Genomic DNA, 19,631 nt, shown 5'->3' on the forward strand with positions numbered 1-19,631 from the left:
TCACACAAGGGTGGGGGTATCAATAACAAAACCTTTTAACCAATCTACAGATCTTAAATACCACTCACCAAGAGCCCTTTTCTAACATCCATTATATCTATCAACATACTACTAATTTCACCAATGAAAACCATTTCTGACACTTAGTTTACTAATTAGTAAAATATTTGGTGTTTCTCAGAGGTAGATAGCTGAAGCACTTAGAAATGGCCTTTTCTGGAGTGAGATTTTCTGCCGTAATTCTAGCTGACCACCCCCCTGGAGAGTAGATGCCTGATGAGAATGGTAGCTGCCCTAGGGTGCTACCTCAAATAATAGTCATAAATATCACAGGATTTATGCTGAAGTGTTTTAGAGTAAATCACACACATAACACCGGTAAAGAAAAAAAGGCCCTGGAACATGTAAGCACACACTTATGTGATTATTAAATCTAATGCAAAAAAAAATTTAGGTAGCTCCATATCCTGAATTTTGCATTTCTTACATATACTCACAGATTTTGAACTGTGAAACTGGAAAAAAGAAACTTCATTCAAAATGGAGTCAGGAGGCCAGAGGGGAGCTCTTGTGCCCCACCACTTCATGCTCTTTGCAGACCCCAAACAGGAAGAGACTTGCCTTGCCTCTCCAATGGGGAAGTTTACTACCTGAGGACTCCAGCAAGAGGAAGATTCTCTCCTTGCCTCGCAACAGCCCAACCAATGAGAGACTGTCACAGTTCAGCCAATGAAAAGCCACCACACTTTGCACTCCCAGTTTCCTCCAATCAACTCTTTGTTTATAACAGCCCCCTCTCTCTGCCCTTTTCTTTTATGAAACAAGAGTCCTCTCCTTTAATTTCTCAGGACTTGCCTATAGTTTTTGCTAGAGGATGCTTGTTCCCAAATGCAATTATTGCCATTCCCGAATAAACCCATTTTGTTGGTTTTATGCTTAAGGTCAGCAGATTAAGGCTTTTTTGTTTGTTTATTTTCCCTGATGAATTTCTCTTTTCCCATTCTTTCTTGAAATGTAGCCATGTTGAATGGGGCAAGAAGCCTAGATGGTAAAGGATCTCCAGTCAGAATACTGAGAGGAAAGAGCCCGTGCTGATCCCCAGGTTCCTACTGCAAAGGGTACCCCACCCCCACCCACTCCAGGGCTCACTGCACCTCAGGAATCCATTAAAAGGCCTCCTGTGGTATGCTGAGAGCTCTCCATTCAGGGTGGTTTTATCAGAGGAATTAAACCAGAAACTATGCAGCTCAGATAACAGGATTAATTAACATTCTTCTCATTCTGCAGACAACGGATCTGGGAGGGGTCCCACCTGCATCCTGCTGGTCTTACTGTGCTGGGCCTGGTGCAGTCCTGAGGCTGCCCAAGGCTGGCCTGGGAGTCTCTGAGGTTGGCTCTGCCGAATGCTAGCCTTCCCTGGCATGGGGTGTAGTAAGAAAACGCCCCTCTGCTCTCATAGGGCATGTCCCCGCTCCAGTCGGCTCTGCTGGTTTTCAGCTTTGTATTTCCAGATTGTGTCGCTAGACGGACCCTGGCCCCGTAATAATGATGATGGCAATCACATCTATGGGGCCTTCCCTGTGGACCCGGCATGGGGCATTCACAAACTCCCGTTGGAGTAAGTCTTCCCTGGAGGGTCTCAGCTCTCATCGCCAGCGCATCTCGAGTCTGCCGCATCTACCCAAAAGATCAGTCTCCATCATGGCTTTTGTGAGCAATGGCTCTTCCCCTGAAGACTGTAAGCAGAGGTGGGCCTGTGGACTTGGAATCACGGTGTAACCGCCTAGCAGTAGCTTTAGACATTTCCCGATAGCTGCCTCCTCTCATCACCATCCCCAAATCTCTCTCCTCTTCCAACCGTCTCTTCACATCTCCTCTTTCTCTTCCCCACCCTCAGCCTCTGTAATTCCCTTAATTTTCCAGGGCTGTTTAATACTAGCTCTCTTCTTCTTGAGCCCTGACATCTCAGCTCAGGAAAACCAAGTTCATCTCCCAGAGCCCAAGTACTTGACCTCAAGCACCTCCCCTGTGGGGAGGGGCTTCTCAGCAAGTTTCAGCCACTAGTTATCTGATTTAATCCCACAACATTCTTGAGCGGCAGGAAGGAGGGACTGTAATCATTCCCATTCCCATTTCACACAATGAGAAACAGGCTCAGAGGTTAACTTGCCCACAGACCCTCAGCTCAGAATCGGGACATCCAGAGCAGTCTTTGTTTCTTGATTTGAGTGCTGCACCAATGGCATATGGAAGTTCCCGGGCTATGGGTTGAATTGGAGCTGCGCCTGCTGGCCTACCCCACACCACAGCTATGCCAGATCCAAGCCAGATCCGTGACCTCCACCACAGCTCACCGCAGTGCTGGATCCTTTAACCCACTGAGCGAAGACAGGGATCGAACCCGAGTCCTCGAGGATGCTAGTCATTTTCATTACTGCCGAGCCACAACAAGAACTCTTTTTTTTTTTTTTTTTTTTTTTAGTTATAGTTGATTTACAGTGTTGTGCCAATTTTTGCTGTATAGCATAGCAACACAGTCATACATGTATATACATTTTTTTTCACATACTATCTTCAATCATGTTCTGTCCCAAGAGACTGGATATAGTTGCCTGTGCTGTACAGTAGGACCTCATTGCTTATGCATTCTAAATGTAATAGTTTATATCTACCAACCCCAAACTTGCAGTCCATCCTACTCCACCCCCACCTTGGCAACCACACGTCTGTTCTGTATGTTTGTGAGCCTAATTCTGTCTTGTAGACAGGTTCATTTGTGCCATGTTTTAGACTCTGCATAGAAGTGATATCATATGGTGTTTGTCTTTCTCCGACTTCTCTTAGAATGAGAGTCTCTCCACAGCGCAGTGATCTGGAATCCTAACGATGCTATCAACCTGTGCCTCCTGGCATCCACAGCACCTGGCTCCCTGAAGTGATCAGTGAACACCTTCAGAGAGAGACACGTCTCCGGGTGGGTCTTGGGACAGTCATCACCCACCCGAACCAGCCATACTCTCTTGCCTCTGTCTCAAGCACGCGAGGAGGGCTGCTTCCCGGGGCTGGGAAGCAGCTCACTGACTAAATGGACCTCTCTCTGTGCAACAGGCTCCATTTATCTCCCCATGGACTCTGCAGCCCCGTGGGGCCCCAGCCGGCTGGGCAACCACGGTGGACACCTTCACGAAGGCCCAGATGCTTGCTCAGCCTGGTATCATATTTCATCTCCCCCTCCCTCCCTGAGACACAGTCAGAATTGAGATGGATGACACTGGTTCACGGGCTAACATTTCAAGTGAGAGTTGGATGGAGGCTTAATAGAATTAATTAATTCTCTCTGTTCCAAGAAGGAAGGAAAAGGAGATAAGGGGAAATCTCTACCACAGCTGGCTTTGGAGACACTGGCAGGTGCTCACCGGCTTCTTTCGCTACCCTGATTTCCTCTGACCCAGGGTCAGCTTTGTTCAGGGCAATAAAGAAAAGCTACTCTTCCCTGCTTGCTTGTTATTTGTATAGGAAATCAGCTCTGTGGCTTTGTATTCTCAATGTGTCAGCTTTAGACAGCCCTGGGGCCAGGTCCCTCTCCTCCTCCCCCGCCCTTCCGAGCAGGGACACAAATTCCAATGCCTGCCGTGAGAGGTAGCAGGGTGGTGCTTAAAAGCAAAGACTGTGCGGCCGGAATAGCTGGCATTGAGTCTCAGCCCTGGCACTGTTATTCATGTGGGCCTTCAGTCCTCATCTGTAAACTTGGGGTGGTAATAATACTGCTTCCAAAGATGATGTGACCATGAAAGATGAAGCCGGTAGAACAGTGTCTGACCTATAAGGCTACAGACACGGGCGCTTTGTATAAGTGTGACTATTTACCTTTTATTATTTACTATTTATTTATTTGGCCTGGTAAGGAAAATGAATGTGGCTGAAGGTGTCTGGGTGATAGGGAGGGGGGCCCTGTGCCAAGTTAGACAGAATGTCTCCATCTGAACTTGACAGTCTGAGCCTGTGGGCATACAGACCCAGTGTTTGCAAAATCTTCCAGTTTTTCACAATAAGCCCCCAATCCAGATCTTGTGTGACATTTTCTAATTTGTAAATGCTGATGATGAATTTAAACAACATTAAAAGATAGACCGCACAGGACAAAACAAGTCAGTGGGCTCGATCCGGCTGGAAGCCTCCAGACTGCAACCTCTCGTCAGTCACTCCATGCTGTCACTACGGAATGGAGCCGGTCAGAGCCAGGCGGCTTCCACGAAACACAGAGGTAGATGAATTGCTGTTATTGCAGCCAAGGTAGGATTCACCAATCAAAAGGGAGGAGAGCGGCTGAGACTCAGATGGGGAATGGTAGTTTGGCACTGCCCAGGCCAAGGGCACCGCGTGGGGAAAATGCATCCCAGCCTGGCAAGCTTCCTGCTGGGACAAGATGGCAGGGAAAGCCCAAATTGTGGATGGCTATTTAAATGATGCCACTAAACCTTCAAATCACGAGACCACCATTACTTTCCAGTCACCTGTGACTAAGAGCCTGGGCTTAGGCATCAAGCTGCGCGGATTACATGCTGGCTCCATTCCTTATCAGCTGTGTGGCTTTGAACTTCACCTCTCTAGACCTCATTTTTATTTGTAAAATTTAGCAGTGCCTATCTCATAGCTGTTGTGAGAAAGAAACAAAGCAATACCTATGAAAAGTTAGCATAGTACCTAGCACATCGTGATTACTCAATAAATATTATTCTGAACATAAATAACAGTCATTTAAGTAGATGTTAGCTCTTATTACTCACAAAGCAACAGAAATTCAAGAACTCTTTCAAGCGTCCAAGTTTTAAAAACAGACTCCCTGGAAAATACTCACTATGAAAGCCCCAATGTGGAGCACCGTGTGGAATATGAGGTAAGAAGCCAATGAATGTTCACTGAATAAATGGGGCTCCTGCCCTCAAGGAATCTCTAGAAGAAGGGTGGGGGAGGGGGACAAGATTTAAATATGTGAGAAATTAACAAGGAAAGATTTGTGCATATATATGTACGACTGAGTCACTTTGCTGTACAGCAGAAATTGGCACAACATGGTAAATAATAAACAATTCAAAAAATAAAAAGCAAGATTCACAAGTTGCTCAAGTCATCAAAAGAAGGGCCATTTGAAGCAGAAGGCTGTGGGTGTCTGAAAGAATCAAATCCAATTCTGTTGCTGGAATGTTTGGTTTCAGAAGAAATCATCTCAGATTCAAGCCATCGGGAAAATCTCATGGAAATAAAGGTGCAGCTTGGATGTGAGGCAAAAAGGCATTCCAAGAGAGCTGAGTGAATGGAGAGACGGTGACAAAGTACTCGGAGCATTTCAGGGAAAGTGAGGAAAAAAACTTGATGAGGACAGAGTGTTCAGAACAGCTAGGAGGTGAAGGAAATCTGGAAAGCTGGGTTGACACTTCAATCCTAGGCTATGGTAGAGATTGCTAGATGTCTCTCTTTCCTTTTTAACAAGATACCTAGTTTACTTGCCCCAAATGTACTATACATCTCAGTCTCACTTGTAGCAGATGCAGCCATGTGATTAAGTTCTGATTTTAGTTAAGGCCAACGGGACTTAAGGGAAAGTCTTATGTGCAAATTTTGGAATGTTGGCACAATGGCTGGAGCTGTTGCAGCCATCTTAGATCATGAGGCTAAGGTTATTTGCAGAGGAAGGAAGGAGCCAAACTCCCTGATGACTATACTAGCCTCAGATATTCTTCCCATGAATGGCTACACAAGAGAGAACTAAACTTTTCTGTTTAAGTCACTGTTATTTGGGAATCGATCTTTTTTTTTTTTTTTTTTGGTCTTTTTTCTGTCTTTTCTGGGGCCGCACGCACGGCATATGGAGGTTCCCAGGCTAGGGGTCAAATCAGAGCTATAGCCGCTGGCCTATGCCAGAGCCACAGCAATGCCACATCCGAGCCGTGTCTGTGATCTACACCACAGTTCACGGCAACACCAGATCCTTAACCCACTGAGCGAGGCCAGGGATCGAACCACAACTTCATCCTTCCTAGTCAGATTTGTTACTCACTGAGCCATGACGGGAACTACTGAGGGGTCTATCTTAACATGCAGCCAAACCTAATCCTAACTGATACACAAGCCAAAGACTTTATGCCTTATCCTGGGGCATCAGGCAACCATTGGAAATTTGCGGGTAGGCCAGGGATAAGATGACTCTTTGGTGTGGAGAAAACCAACGCAGAACAGTCTGGAATTGGGTTGGGAGGAGGAAGAACCCAGAGGCTGAGAGCACATAGAGGAGGTTAATGGCAGTGATTTAGGCAAAATGAATAAATGAGTGTATTCGTCTGGGTTTTTCATAGAAACAGAACTAATAGAACATTATAAAATAAGGAATTGGCTCACACAGCTATGGAGGCTGAGAAATCCCCAGATCTGCAGTCTATGAGCTAGAAACTCTGAAGAGCCAATGGTATTGTTCCAGTCCAAGTCTGAAGGCAGGGGAAACCAGTATTGCAGCTCAAAGACAGTCAGGCTAAGAGAGGGAGTTCTCTTAGCCCTTTTTGTTCTCTTAAGGCCTTCAACTGATTGGATGAGGCCCACCCACATTAGGGAGGGCAATCTGCTTTACTCAGTCTATGGATTCAGATGTTAATCTCATCCAAAATACACCCTCATAGACACACCCAGAATACTGTTTAATCAAATATCTGGGTACCCTCTGGCCAATCAAGTTGATGCATAAGATTAACCACTACAAATGTGCATGTGCTGAAACCTGGATTGAGGGAAAAATCTAATATCTGGGATTAAAAAAAGTTAAAATAAAAATTAAAAAAACCCAAAACATAGAGTATAATGTACTTTGAAAATATTGAAAAAAGTTATCACTTCTTAATTGATCTAGCTAAAATCTAAGCTTGGTGGCTCAGGCTGGTCCAGACGAAGTCAAATAATATCCTGTAATGTTTTAAAAGGAGGGCTTCTGGAGTTCCCTGGTGGGCTAACGATAAGGATCAGGTGTTATCACTGCTGTGGCTTGGGTCACTGCCTCAGGTCACTGCCATGGTGTGGGTTTGATCCCTGGCCCAGGAACTTCTACATGCTGTGAGTGTGGCCAAAATTTTCTTTAAAAAAAAATAACAATATTGTAAATCAACCATATTTTAATAAAAAATAAATAAATAAGGAGTTCCCATCGTGGTAGCAGGGGAAACGAATCCAACTAGGAACCATGAGGTTGCGGGCTCAATCCCTGGTCTCGCTCAGTGGGTTAAGTAAGGATCTGGAGTTGCTGTGAACTGTGGTGTAGGTCACAGACACGGCTTGGATCCAGCATTGCTGTGGCTCTGGCGTAGGCCAGCAACTACAGCTCCAATGGGACCCCTAGCCTGGGAACCTCCATATGCTGCAGGTGCAGCCCTAAAAAGACTAAATAAATAAATAAATAAATGGAGGAATCCTGAGTTAGACCGCCTGGCTTCAGATCCTGGCTCCTTCAGTTAGCAGCACTGCAACCTAGGACAAGTTATTTCATTCCTCTGTGCCTTGGTTTCTTTATCTATATAAAAATGGGAATAATACTTTACATGCTAGAGTAGCTGTCAGAATTAAACTGAGGTAAAACTCATTCATTCCTGGTTGTTTTATTATACCTGTTATGTGCCCCACATTGTGCTAGGTGCTAGAGATACAGGGATGGACAAAACCGCTATGAATGGAGTTGCTTTTCTAGTGAGCAAGTAAATGATGAAATGAGATCATTTCTGCAGTGACAATTCCTATGTGCGCTAGGAAATGTGGAGCATAATATACACTGCTGGTGGCATGCAAGATTTTCCATGGGAAGCTGATGAATGTTTTTAATCACTTGTGATAGCTATATACTGACAATGTATCTTAGAGAAATACTGGCTTTTCTATTGATGATAATGACATTTATTCATTCAACAAACCTTGAGTACCTACCAGGCACTTTATTAGGCACTAAGGGAATACAGCAGTGAGCAAAACAGAAAAACCCTTGAGCAACTGGAAGTGAAATTCTAAATTTTCATTTACAATTAGTATGGTCTTCCTTTCCAAGTAAATTTAACTTTGAAAAATAGAATCCATCTTTTTTTTTTTTTTTTGCTTTTTAGGGCCTCACCCAAGGCATATGGAAATGCCCAGACTAGGGGTTGAATCAGAGCTATAGCTGTAGGCCTACACCACAGTCACAGCAACATGAGATCCAAGCCACATCTGCGACTTAAAACACAGCTCATGGTGACACCGGATCCTTAACCCACTGAGTGAGGCCACCGGCATCCTCATGAATCCTAGTCAGGTTTGTTAACAACTGAGCCATGAAGGGAACTCCCCGAAAAATAGAAACCATCTTATTAAGTAAACAATACCTTGTTGGTGTGCAGATATGGCAAAAAAATGATGGAAGTGGTATAACATAAGCCATATCTGGGGCGCACTGGGTCCAAAGTCAGCTCATTTAGGGGCTCTACAGGAAGGAGCTTCCAGACTTGCCCTCTCACCAAGAAGGCTTGGCCACCTCCCCACCCCACCCGTTCCTCTTCCTCTGTTTATGTCTCATCGTCTGCTTATTTCTTTGACTGTGTTTTGAGGGGTATGCAAGATTAAATCAGAGTAGTTCCACTTCAAAATTACAAGAAAGCCCACTAATTGGATCAACTGTGGCAAAGCCTTGTAAATCAAGGAAACTTTGAATAAGAAAATATTTATAAAGAAAAGTGGTTTTCATTTTGGCTTATTATCTAGTGGGCTAACCACAAGCTGCACTACAGAGAACCTGTTTTTCTGACTCTATTAATATCCTATAATTACCCTGTCAAAGCTCCCATGTAAGTAGACCATATTGTACCTGCTTTCTAAATAAATACCACCTACTTGAGAATAATTTGTTCCTCAAGTAGACCAACAGGGTCTTGCCTCCCCAGTTAAATGAACAATGTACACATCTTATAGCATGTGGCTGCCGCTCACTTCATTATTTTGAAAATGAGAGTAATTTCACCTTGATTTGTCTTTGATCAGAATGGGGGTGATTGTAGGGAGAAAATTTATGTTTCAATGGAAAACTATAATCCACCCTGTGGGTTATCGGATTCCGGTCTTTGGGCTTATTTCACCTCTTGGGCTGTGCATCTCACACATTTTGTCAGAAATTAGTATTTCCAATTTTTCTTCCACCCTCTTGACTTGGCATCCTTGAGGACCGGAAGGTCCTTTTCCGAAAGCTTCGAAAGCTGAAGCTGGATGATTTGACATAATTTCAGAAGATATATCAGCACAGTGGTTGGGACACTTGGAAAGGTCACTCACTAGAACACCTGTGTTTTTCATGTTCCCCTTAAGGCAATGGCAGGATCGTGACATTGTCACCACCATCTTCCCTCTATCACCCAAAGACATTTCAAGCTCAATACTTAGAAATCTCGATTGGTGGCACTCTGGACTAAGAAAAAAAGAGAAGAAAGAAAGGGAGTTCTCATCATGGCTCAGTGGTAACGAACCCGACTGTATCCATGAGGACGTGGGTTCAATCCCTGCTCAGTAGGTTAAGGATCCAGCATTGCTGTGAGCTGTGGCATAGGTCGCAGTCAAGGCTTGGATCCCGAGTTGCTGTGGCTGTGGTGTAGGCCAGCAGCTGCAGCTCTGATTCAACCCCTAGCCTGGGAATTTCCATATGCTATGGGTGTGATGGGTGTGACCCTAAAAAATCAAAAAAAAAAAAAAAAAAAAAGAAAAAAAAGAAAGAAAGAAGAGAAAGAAAAAAAATAACTGGGTTTATAATTGGTTCCCACCATTAATCTTTGTTTTCCTTTTGTTCTTTTGATTCCATGGGAATGCTCCTCATTAAATGCCTGATTAAGATCTAATTTTGGTGGTGGCCTTACTTCCGTCTGTACCCTCACCTCCTGAAATGACACACAAGTGTTTAACCAGACTGATCTGATCCCAGGACTGAGAAGGTAGGTTGTGATACGGGCCAAATACCTCAACTCCTTAGCTGTAAACCATCTAGGGAGGTTTCAGATGGGGAATGAAGGAATTTGGAATAGACCACTGTGCAGAGTCTTTGTTCGGAAAGCCCCTCCTCTACCTAAAAGAATGAAACTGTCACCAACCTCCGCCCAGGAATTCACAGTGGGGGAAGATTGACCCCTATCTTGGAGATAAGAAGTTGGCACCAGGCTAAGAAATTACTTAAATACAAATGACCCTGACTACAGAACAGAAACAGACTGGCAGACGTGGAGAACAGACTCGTGGTTGCCAAGGCAGAGGGGGAGGCAGTGGGACAAATGGGAGTTTAAGCTTAGTAGATGCAAATGGTTACATTTAGAATGGATAAGCATTTCTTTCTTTCTTTCTTTCTTTTTTTTTTTTTTTTTTGCTTTTTAGGGCCACACCCACCATGGCACATGGAGGTTCCCAGGCCAGGGGTCTAATCTGAAGCTACAGCTGCCGGCCTACACCACAGCCTCTGCAACGCCAGATCCGAGCTACATCTGCCACCTACACCACAGCTCACAGCAACACTGGAGCCTTAACCCACTGAGCAAGGCCAGGGATCAAACCCACAACCTCATGGTTCCTAGTTGGATTCGTTAACCACTGAGCCATGATTGGAACTAAAATTTTCTTTCTTTTTCTTTTTTTTGCTAAACTTTCCTTGAAAAAGTCACATGCACCCACGCGTTCATTGCAGCACTATTCACAATAGCTAAGACATGGAAACCTAAATGTCCATTGACAGATGATTGGATTAGGAAGAGGTGGTATATATACACAATGGAATACTACTCAGCCATAAAAAAGAACAAAATAATGCCATATGCAGTAATATGGATGGAACTAGAGACTCTCATACTAAGTGAAGTAAGTCAGAAAGAGAAAGACAAATATGGTATTGCTCATATCTGGAATCTAATATACGGCACGAATGAACCTTTCCACAGAAAAGAAAATCATGGATTTGGAGAATAGACTTGTGGTTGCCAAGGGGGATGGGAGGGAGCCAGATGGATTGGGAACTTGGGGTTAACAGATGCAGACTATTGCCTTTGGAATGGATTAGCAATGAGATCCTGCTGTGTAGCACTGGGAACTATATCCATACATGTACGTGTAACTGGGTCACCTTGCTATACAATAGAAAATTGACAGTACACTGTAAACCAGCTATAATAAAAAAAATAAAAATCATTAAATTAAAAAAAATAGAATGGATGAGCAATGAAGTCCTATTGTAAAGTGCTATCTATCATCTATTTGTATATCTATACTCTATCCAAGCTTTTTCTCATGAGAAAAAGAATGTGTGTGTGTATGTGTGTGTGTGACTGAGTCACTTTGCTGTGCAGCAGAAACTGACACATTATAAACCAACTATACTTAGAAAATGTTTTTGAAAGAAATTACCTAGACAGACATGGCCGCAAAACTACCATACCTCCCAAATACTCTCCTAAAGACCCATTTATCTCTTCTAAAAGCCGTTTGTTTTTCCATAAATGCCCTTCTCCTCTCCTCTCCCTCTATTAAGTTGGTTTATGAGCTCCAAATTCTAACTGCCTCCTTGAGTCACATTTTTCTGTGAACTCCCACAAACCTATGCAAATAAAAACCTGCCTTTTCTCTTACTAAGCTGTCTTTCGTCAGATTAATTTGCAGAGTTCCCAACACTGGACCTAAGAGTGTCCATGAAAAGCTTTTTCTCCCCAGAAGGTTAATTGAAACAGAGACTGCCTTACGAGTGTTAAATTGAGAACTATCTGTATTATAATCATTCTTCTGCTTGTCCAATGGCTCCAGCTGTGGGGCAGAGAGTTAGAAAATTCACCAAGTAAATATGAAATGACTTTGGCTTTTGTCTTTAAAGGTTTCATACCACCTCTGTATTTCATCTCTCACTGGCCTCTAGGGGAATTTACCCAGAGGAGGATAACAGGGTTTTATTTTTATTGCCCCTAACTAAAACAAGGTTTTAAGCATCACTTACCCTGACATTTAATTGGGTCCTTAAGGAAGGTTTAGATTCTTTACATAGTTACAGTCTTTCCAGGGGACATTTAAAAAGGCATTTCAAAAGCTTAGCAACTATAAGTGAAACAGCCTAATGGAGCCGGTGCCACCTACCACCTGGTGGGGGGGAAAAGGGAGGGAGAAGGCTGTTAAGGACACCAGAAGGTGCAGTCACTCAAATGAGGAATGGAGCCCAGATGAGGCCTATAGGACGAGTGGCTGACCCAGGAACTTCAAATAAATGGGATTTGGTTGGGGGAGGGAAAAGTGGGAAAGAGAGAAGAGAGAAAACCGTTAGCGATTAAAGAAGTAGATCAGGAGTTCCCGGCATGGTGCAGCAGAAATGAATCCAACTAGGGACCATGAGGTTGTGGGTTCAATCCCTGGCCTTGCTCAGTGGGTTAAGGATCTGGCGTTGCCGTGAGCTGTGTTGTAGGTCACAGATGTAGCTCAGATCCTGTATTGCTGGGGCTCTCGCGTAGGCCTGCAGCTGTAGTTCTGATTCTACCCCTAGCCTGGGAACCTCCATTAAAAAAAAAAAGCAAAAAACAAATTAATAAAGAAATTGATCAATCACGTACAATGTTGGTTCCGATCTTGAGTCCAATAAAGAAAGCAGTTTGTTCTTCTGTCTTTACGTCTGTACCTGTGGCATGTGGGAGTTCCCAGACTAGACATCGTATTAGAGCTACAGCTGCAGGCCTACACCACAGCCACGGTAACACCAGATCTGAGGCGCATCTGTGACCTACGCCACAGCTTTTGGCAACACCAGCTCCTTAACCCACTGATCAAGGCCAGGGATCAAACCACATCCTCACAGACACTATGTCAGGTTCCTAACCAGCTGAGCCACAATGGAACTCCCTAAAGAAAATGTTGAAAAACATTTTTTTTTTTTGAAAATTGAATGGATTGTGTTAATTTAATTGTATGTGGTGTTGGACTGGGTTTTAGGGGTTTTTTGGTTTTTTGTTTTGTCCTTATCAATTGGAGATACACACTAAAGTATTTACGGATGAAAGGCTGTAACATCTACAATTTACTTTCTAACAAGAATAAGAAAATGGTTCATATTGGTTGAGGAGAGGGGATGCAGATTAAACAAAAATAACAAAAGAATGATTTTTTTTTTTTTTTGCTTTTTTTTTAGGGCCTCACCCACAGCATATGGAATTTCCCAGGTTAGGGGTTGAATCTGAGCTACAGCTGCAGGCCTACACCACAGCCACAGCAACATGGGATACGAGCGGAGTCTTTGATCTATACCACAGCTCACAGCAACACTGGATCTCCGATCCACTGAGCGAGACCAGGGATTGAACCTGCATCCTCATGGATACTAGTTGGATTTGTTTCCACTGTACCATGATGGGAACTCCAAACAAGAATGATTTTTAAGGTTGGTAACAAGACATGGGGGTTCACGAGACAATCCAAATTTTGCATGTTGAATATTTTAAATAATTAAAAGTAAAGTAAGGGGTTCCTGTCGTGGCACATTGGAAACGATTTGGAACCATGAGGTTGTGGATTTGATCCCTGGCCTTGCTCAGTGGGCTAAGGATCCAGCGTTGATATGAGCTGTGGTGTAGGTCGCAGACGCGGCTCGGATCTGGCATTGCTGTGGCTGTGGTTCTGATGCAGCTGGGTTAGTGCATCCCAATTTTTTCATGTCATGGTATAAATGAAAATTAGAGGGTGTACAGAGTGCACGGGCCTCATCTTATGTTGGGTTGACTCTGGTTGCACTTGGAGGTATCCTGTCCTCCTCACCCCAGTTTGGCCACTGGAGATGGGGAAGAGACCATTATCTCAGGGCACCTGGAACCCTGCTGCCTTTGGTGCCCTGGTTGAGAAACTCTGAAGTAGGTCCCAAGTAGCACAATAAAGAATTGCTATGGAGGAGTTCCCATTGTAGCAGTGGGTTAAGAACCCAACTAGTATCCACGAGGATACAGGTTGGATCCTTGGTCTCACTCAGTGTGTTAAGGATCAAGCTGCAGCATAGGTTGCAGATGCAGCTCAGATCTGGCGTTACATGGCTGTGGCTGTGGCATGGGCCTCAGCTGCAGCCCCTAGCTGGGAAACTTCTATGTGTGGCAGGTGCAGCCCTAAAAAGAAAAAAAGAAAGAAAGGAGTTCCTGTCGTGGCGCAGTGGTTAACGAATCCGACTAGGAACCATGAGGTTGCGGGTTCGGTTCCTGCCCTTGCTCAGTGGGTTAACGATCCGGCGTTGCCATGAGCCGTGGTGTAGGTTGCAGATGCGGCTCAGATCCCGCGTTGCTGTGGCTCTGGCATAGGTTGGTGGCTACAGCTCCGATTTGACCCCTAGCCTGGGAACCTCCATATGCCTCGGGAAGTGGCCCTAGAAAAGGCAAAAAGACAGAAAGAAAGAAAGAAAGAAGAAAAAAAAAAGATCTGCTATGAAAACGAGGTCAAAAGATTAGAGCTCACTGCCTACTGGTCCATCTCTCTGTCGATCTGTTTACCTGGCCATGTGCTTTCTCCACAGGCTGGCGGTGGTAACCATGCCGCATCCTCCGCTTCAACTTGAGATTCAAGAGAATACAAAGTGTGTTAACTTCCTAAGGCTTCTATAACAAAGTGCCACAAACTGGGTTGTTTAAAATAACAGAACTTTAGACCTGTCCGTGTTTTGTTTTTGTTTTTGTTTTTGTTGTTGTTGACATGCATTTTTATTTATTTTTTTTAAATTTTCCCACTGTACAGCAAGGGGGTCAGGTTATCCTTACATGTATACATTGCAATTACAGTGTCCGTGTTTTGATTGGGTTGTATGTTCTATACACATATAAAACTGCATGAGATGTTCGTGTATTTTGGAGATTAGTCCCTTGTCGGTTGCTTCACTAGCAAAGATTTTCCCCCATTCTGTGGGTTATCTTTTTGTTTTTGTAATGGTTTCCGTTGCTGTACAAAAGCTTTTAAGTTTAATTAGGTCTCATTTGCTTATTTTTATTAGAATATACTTTAAGAAATTTAAAAACAATTTTTGAGGCTGCAGGTGTGATATATGGAAGTTCCCAGGCTATGAGTCAAATGAAGTTACAGCTGCCCGCCTACACCACAGCCACAGCAACACCAGATCCAAGCCACATCTGTGAACTACACCGTAGTCTGTGACACACAGGGTCCTTAACCCACTGAGGTAAGTTGGGGATTGAACCCACATCCTCACAGATATTATGTCGTGTTCTTAACCCACTGAGCCACGTCAGGAAGTCCTTGAGGGCTTATATTTATCACCAATTCATTTTCATGTGTTTGCTTTTCTGACAAAGCGACCGGGGAAGATTTTTTTTTTTTCTCTTTCTGAAGAATGTGGAAGAGGAATTAGGGAGACCCTAGTTCTATTGGCAGCCCTCTTATGGCCACGATTTTAGATCTTTTTAAATTTTTTTTTATTAAAGTATAGTTGATTTACAATGTTGTGCCCATTTCTACTGTACAGCAAGGTGACATGGTCACACATACACACATACACATTCCCAGATCGTTTTAATATGAACGACTCCACACAGAAGGCAGAGTGTACCGAGACGAAGAAAACAATCTTTGGAGACGTTTTTGAGCATTGTATTAAACCTTAGATGATTTTGCAATGACTGGAAACCATTTATGTTAAAAATGCTCTTTTTTACATAAATCTGTTACTTTAACTGAAAGCACCCTCCTACAATGGTTAGAAAATCAAGTATTTCTTTAAAGTAGGCATGGATTCTTTTTACAATTTTATTTATTTATTAATTTATTTATTGTCTTTTTGCGATTTCTAGGGCCGCTCCCTCAGCATATGGAGGTTCCCAGGCCAGGGGTCGAATTGGAGCTGTAGCTGCCAGTCTATGCCAGAGCCACAGCAACGCAGGATCCGAGCCGCACCTGCGATCTACACCACAGCTCACGGCAACACCGGATCCTTAACCCACTGAGCAAGGCCAGGGACCGAACCCACAACCTCATGGTTCCTAGTCAGATTTGTTAACCACTGAGCCACGACGGGAACTCCTCCTTTTACAATTTTAGAGAAATAACTGAAAGCAACTGACAGCACCAAAGAAGTATGTTGGAAAAATTCCACAGCAAGAAAAGTAAAAAGCAAGAGGAATTTTCTATCAGGAACCTATTTCTAAAAACGAAATAAAATCATTGCCATCAAATACGATGAACAATTACCCTTTACAGATTATCCACTGTGTGCCAGGCTCTGTACTAAGCATATAATGGGCTGTAGCTCATTTAATCAACACAGGAAGTCCCTCTATATATCCCCATTTTATAGATGAGGAAACAAAGGCTCTAAGAGTTTAAATAATCTGCTCAATGTTAAGTAGAGAAAAGACTAAAGAAGAATGAGGTTAGCAGGGCCTCCAAAGCCCCATATTGAGCAAGTACACACACTGCCTTCCAAGCATGTAGCACACTTCAGACTAATCCTTACACCACTTTCCAGGGTGGGGGCAAGAACAGATGAAGAAATCCACATTCATAGAAATGAAGTAACATGAGGGAGCTCCCAGAGCGGGTGATTGTGCAAAAAGGTGAACCACAGGGCACAGGGTATTAAGTCTTAGAGATTAACAGGCAAGATGGTTGATATACAGGAAGAACCACCAGAACTTGGTACTCACTGAGCCCTTAAAAAAGATTCTTAGTTCATCACCTTCTTTTTGTACTTGGAGAGCTAAGGCCCAGAGATATGTCATACCTTGCCCAGGGCAACACAGCACGTGAGCGGCAGAGGGACACCTGGGGCACAGTTGTGTCAAGGAGAGGTTTTTTTCTAACACATAGACTTGCCCTTGATGAACTGTGTATATAGGGCACCTGCTAAATGTGCTCGATTTGGGAACTTTTCCCTGTCTTGCTGGGGTGGAGTGAGCCTCCAGGACCTGTTCATCTGATAACACCCCTTAATTTTCCCTATAGAAACAACCCCCCACCCCACCCCCCAGAATGTGGTCTTGGAAAGACAGGTTAAATTTCCCTCCCCTGGACATGTGACCTGAGCTAGAACAATGGGAATTTAAATTTTGGCTACCCTTTATTTTGATAATAAAGCTCTACGTTTCCTTAAGGAATTCAGAGTCAATTTGTATTGCTCACAATCTATGAACCTGGATTAATTAAAGCTTTTTTTTAAACTACAAGTGTTAGAAAACCCGAGCCAATATGCTTAAGCAAAGAAGGGAATTTTATGCCTTAGATGAGGGATCTGAAAACTATTGCTCTTGGGCCAAATCCTGCCTAGCAGCTGCCATTATAAATAGTATTATTGGAGCTCAGCTATGCCCATTGGTTTATGTATTATTTACTGCTTTTACACTCTAGTAGCATACAAGCAGCTGTGCGTGGCCTGCAAAGCCTAAAACCTTTCCTATCTGGCCCCACTGGGAAATATTTGTCCATCTCTAACTTAGGTAGCCTCAAAGTCAGGTGCTGCTTGATCTAGGGGCTTAATGATTATTCCAAAATCCAGCCAGGGCTTCCATCTCTCAGCTTCTGTCTGCTTTCCTCCATGTGTTAGCCTGATTCTTGGACTAGCTCTCCCCTTGTGGTTGCAGCCCAAGCAGGGACAACAGCTTCATCCTTTCCACCGGCAAATAAAAAGTCCTGAGTCAGTCATTCATCAGCCTTTTGCTGTGGCCAGAGGGACAGGACTTACTGATTGGTTCAAGTCAATAAAGACTCACCTTCTGAAGCTAAGAGCAGGGTAAACCAGGATTCTGCTGGGTGGATGGGGAGGAGCCCTGATTTGCCAGATTTGCTGAATTCCCTAGTATAAATACTCCCAACCCCTAACCCCTAACCCTAACTGAGGCTAACTTCAAGCTGCCAACATGTCACTGAATGCAAAGTTGGGGGAGATGCAGAGTAGACACCATTCTACAGTCTCTCCGCCATAGATACAATGGACATAAATATTCTCAAGGGCTGAGATGATAACAAAGTGTAGCAAAATAATTAGGAAGGGATAAACTTTGAACAGTTCTTACTTTTGCTCTATGTTCTGTATTGCACACTTATATAATTTAATTTTTAACAGTGGTCATGTTTGATGACATGCTTATACTTAACAGCTCTCACTCACCAGCTCCAGCACAGCACAAAGCACTATGAAGACTTCTTTTACCATAATAAAAATAAATAGATATTAGGTGGTAAAGAGACAAAACAAATAAAATTCCACACAAGTATCCACTGTGGAAACTCTGACAAGCCAGCTAAGTTGGGAACCAGAATGTGATTCAAAGGAAATAAAATATATACACCTGGGGGTAACTCCAAAGTAGCAGGAAGCAGGAGTCAGGCCCTGAGAGGCTAGAGACGTGTATATATACAGGCTGCCCATTGTCCTCGGGGGCTCCATAAACCATCCGTTTAAGGTGACTTCAGGTGGGCTTCCAAAGTAGGTAAAGCAAGCCATTAGGTCCTACTGAGAGCTGATCCAGAAAGCTCCATAGAAAGAAGTCAGGCCATTCAGGAGGGCCAGGCTCCTAGGAAATTTAAGAGCACAATACCATGGAAATACAGACACGTATGAAATGCTGCTCCTGGAGTTCCCGTCGTGGCGCAGTGGTTAACGAATCCGACTAGGAACCATGAGGTTGCGGGTTCCATCCCTGGCCTTGCTCAGTGGTTAAGGATCCAGCGTTGCCGTGAGCTGTGGTGTAGGTCGCAGACGTGGCTCGGATCCCGCGTTGCTGTGGCTCTGGTGTAGGCCGGTGGCTACAGCTCCAATTCAACCCCTAGCCTGGGAATCTCCATATGCCGCGGGAGCGGCCCAAGAAATAGCAACAACAACAACAAAAGACAAAAAAAAAAAAAAAAAAAAAAAAAAAAAAAAGAAATGCTGCTCCTATGGAACACCATTCATTGATGACACCATTCATTGATGGCACCATTCATTCATGGTCTTTGGGAGCATCGTTCATTTAAAAATGTCTTAGATCTACATGGTCCTTGAAAGCTCTCAAAGGACCATCCTAAACACCATCTCATCTGGGCCCCAGGCTCACTCTCGGGAATGAACACCATCTACTTTACAAGTGAGAAAAGAGAAATGCAAAATGGTCATAGCTGGTAATTGGTTGAGCTGTGCCTATAATTCGAGTCTTTTAAGTCCAAGCTCTTTCTACTCTATGAGCCGTAATCCCACAAATAACATGTTTTTGTCTTAGGATATGTACATACCCATAAACAGGGCAAAACTGAAGAACCAAGTCACTACAAGAAAAAAATATCAAGATAATAAATGCTTCCATTTAGGGACTTATTTTCACAGGCTGATGAGTCCATGAATGTATTTTGCTTCATTAGATATATTAGTGCACAAAATGGTGTAGGTAAATTTGGCTCCATCATTGGACTTACCAAGCGGTAGATTTCAACACTATTACCTTGGATAATACAGTGTTTCAGAGTTCAGGTTCGAGAGACAGGCTGTCTGGATTTGAACCCCAGGTCTACCTTTCTTAGCTAGGGAATGCTGTGAAATTGCTTAACTTCTTGTGGCTTAATTTCTTCATCTGTAAAACAGAGAGAATAATGGTGCTTAATGCCTAAGGTTGTTT

The 19,631-nt window shown here is 43.6% G+C and overlaps 1 protein-coding gene across 4 annotated transcripts in view; it reads right to left on the reverse strand.

The window, feature by feature from the left end:
* The window catches only part of PRR5L (proline rich 5 like), a 166,569-nt gene that overhangs the window by 119,352 nt on the left and 27,586 nt on the right, over positions 1–19,631 (reverse strand). For 3 of the 4 annotated variants that reach the window (XR_014837062.1, XR_014837059.1, XR_014837063.1), the window contains exons 3-4: positions 19,458–19,586; positions 18,330–18,554 (exon numbers count right to left, since the gene is read on the reverse strand). Coding sequence is in view for 1 of the 4 variants with exons in the window: in XM_085011436.1 (XP_084867562.1) it covers positions 18,330–18,434 (105 nt within the window). In the remaining 3 variants the exon portion in view is untranslated. Of the gene's footprint in view, positions 1–18,329; positions 18,555–19,457; positions 19,587–19,631 lie in introns of those variants that run through there. The other variant, XM_085011436.1, reaches the window with a different exon arrangement.

Source organism: Sus scrofa, chromosome 2 (assembly GCF_054392235.1).
Source record: "Sus scrofa isolate SSC_HxYL_T2T_F1_AM1 chromosome 2, Sscrofa_HxYL_maternal_Yorkshire_Landrace_v2.0, whole genome shotgun sequence".
Lineage (NCBI taxonomy): Eukaryota > Metazoa > Chordata > Mammalia > Artiodactyla > Suidae > Sus > Sus scrofa.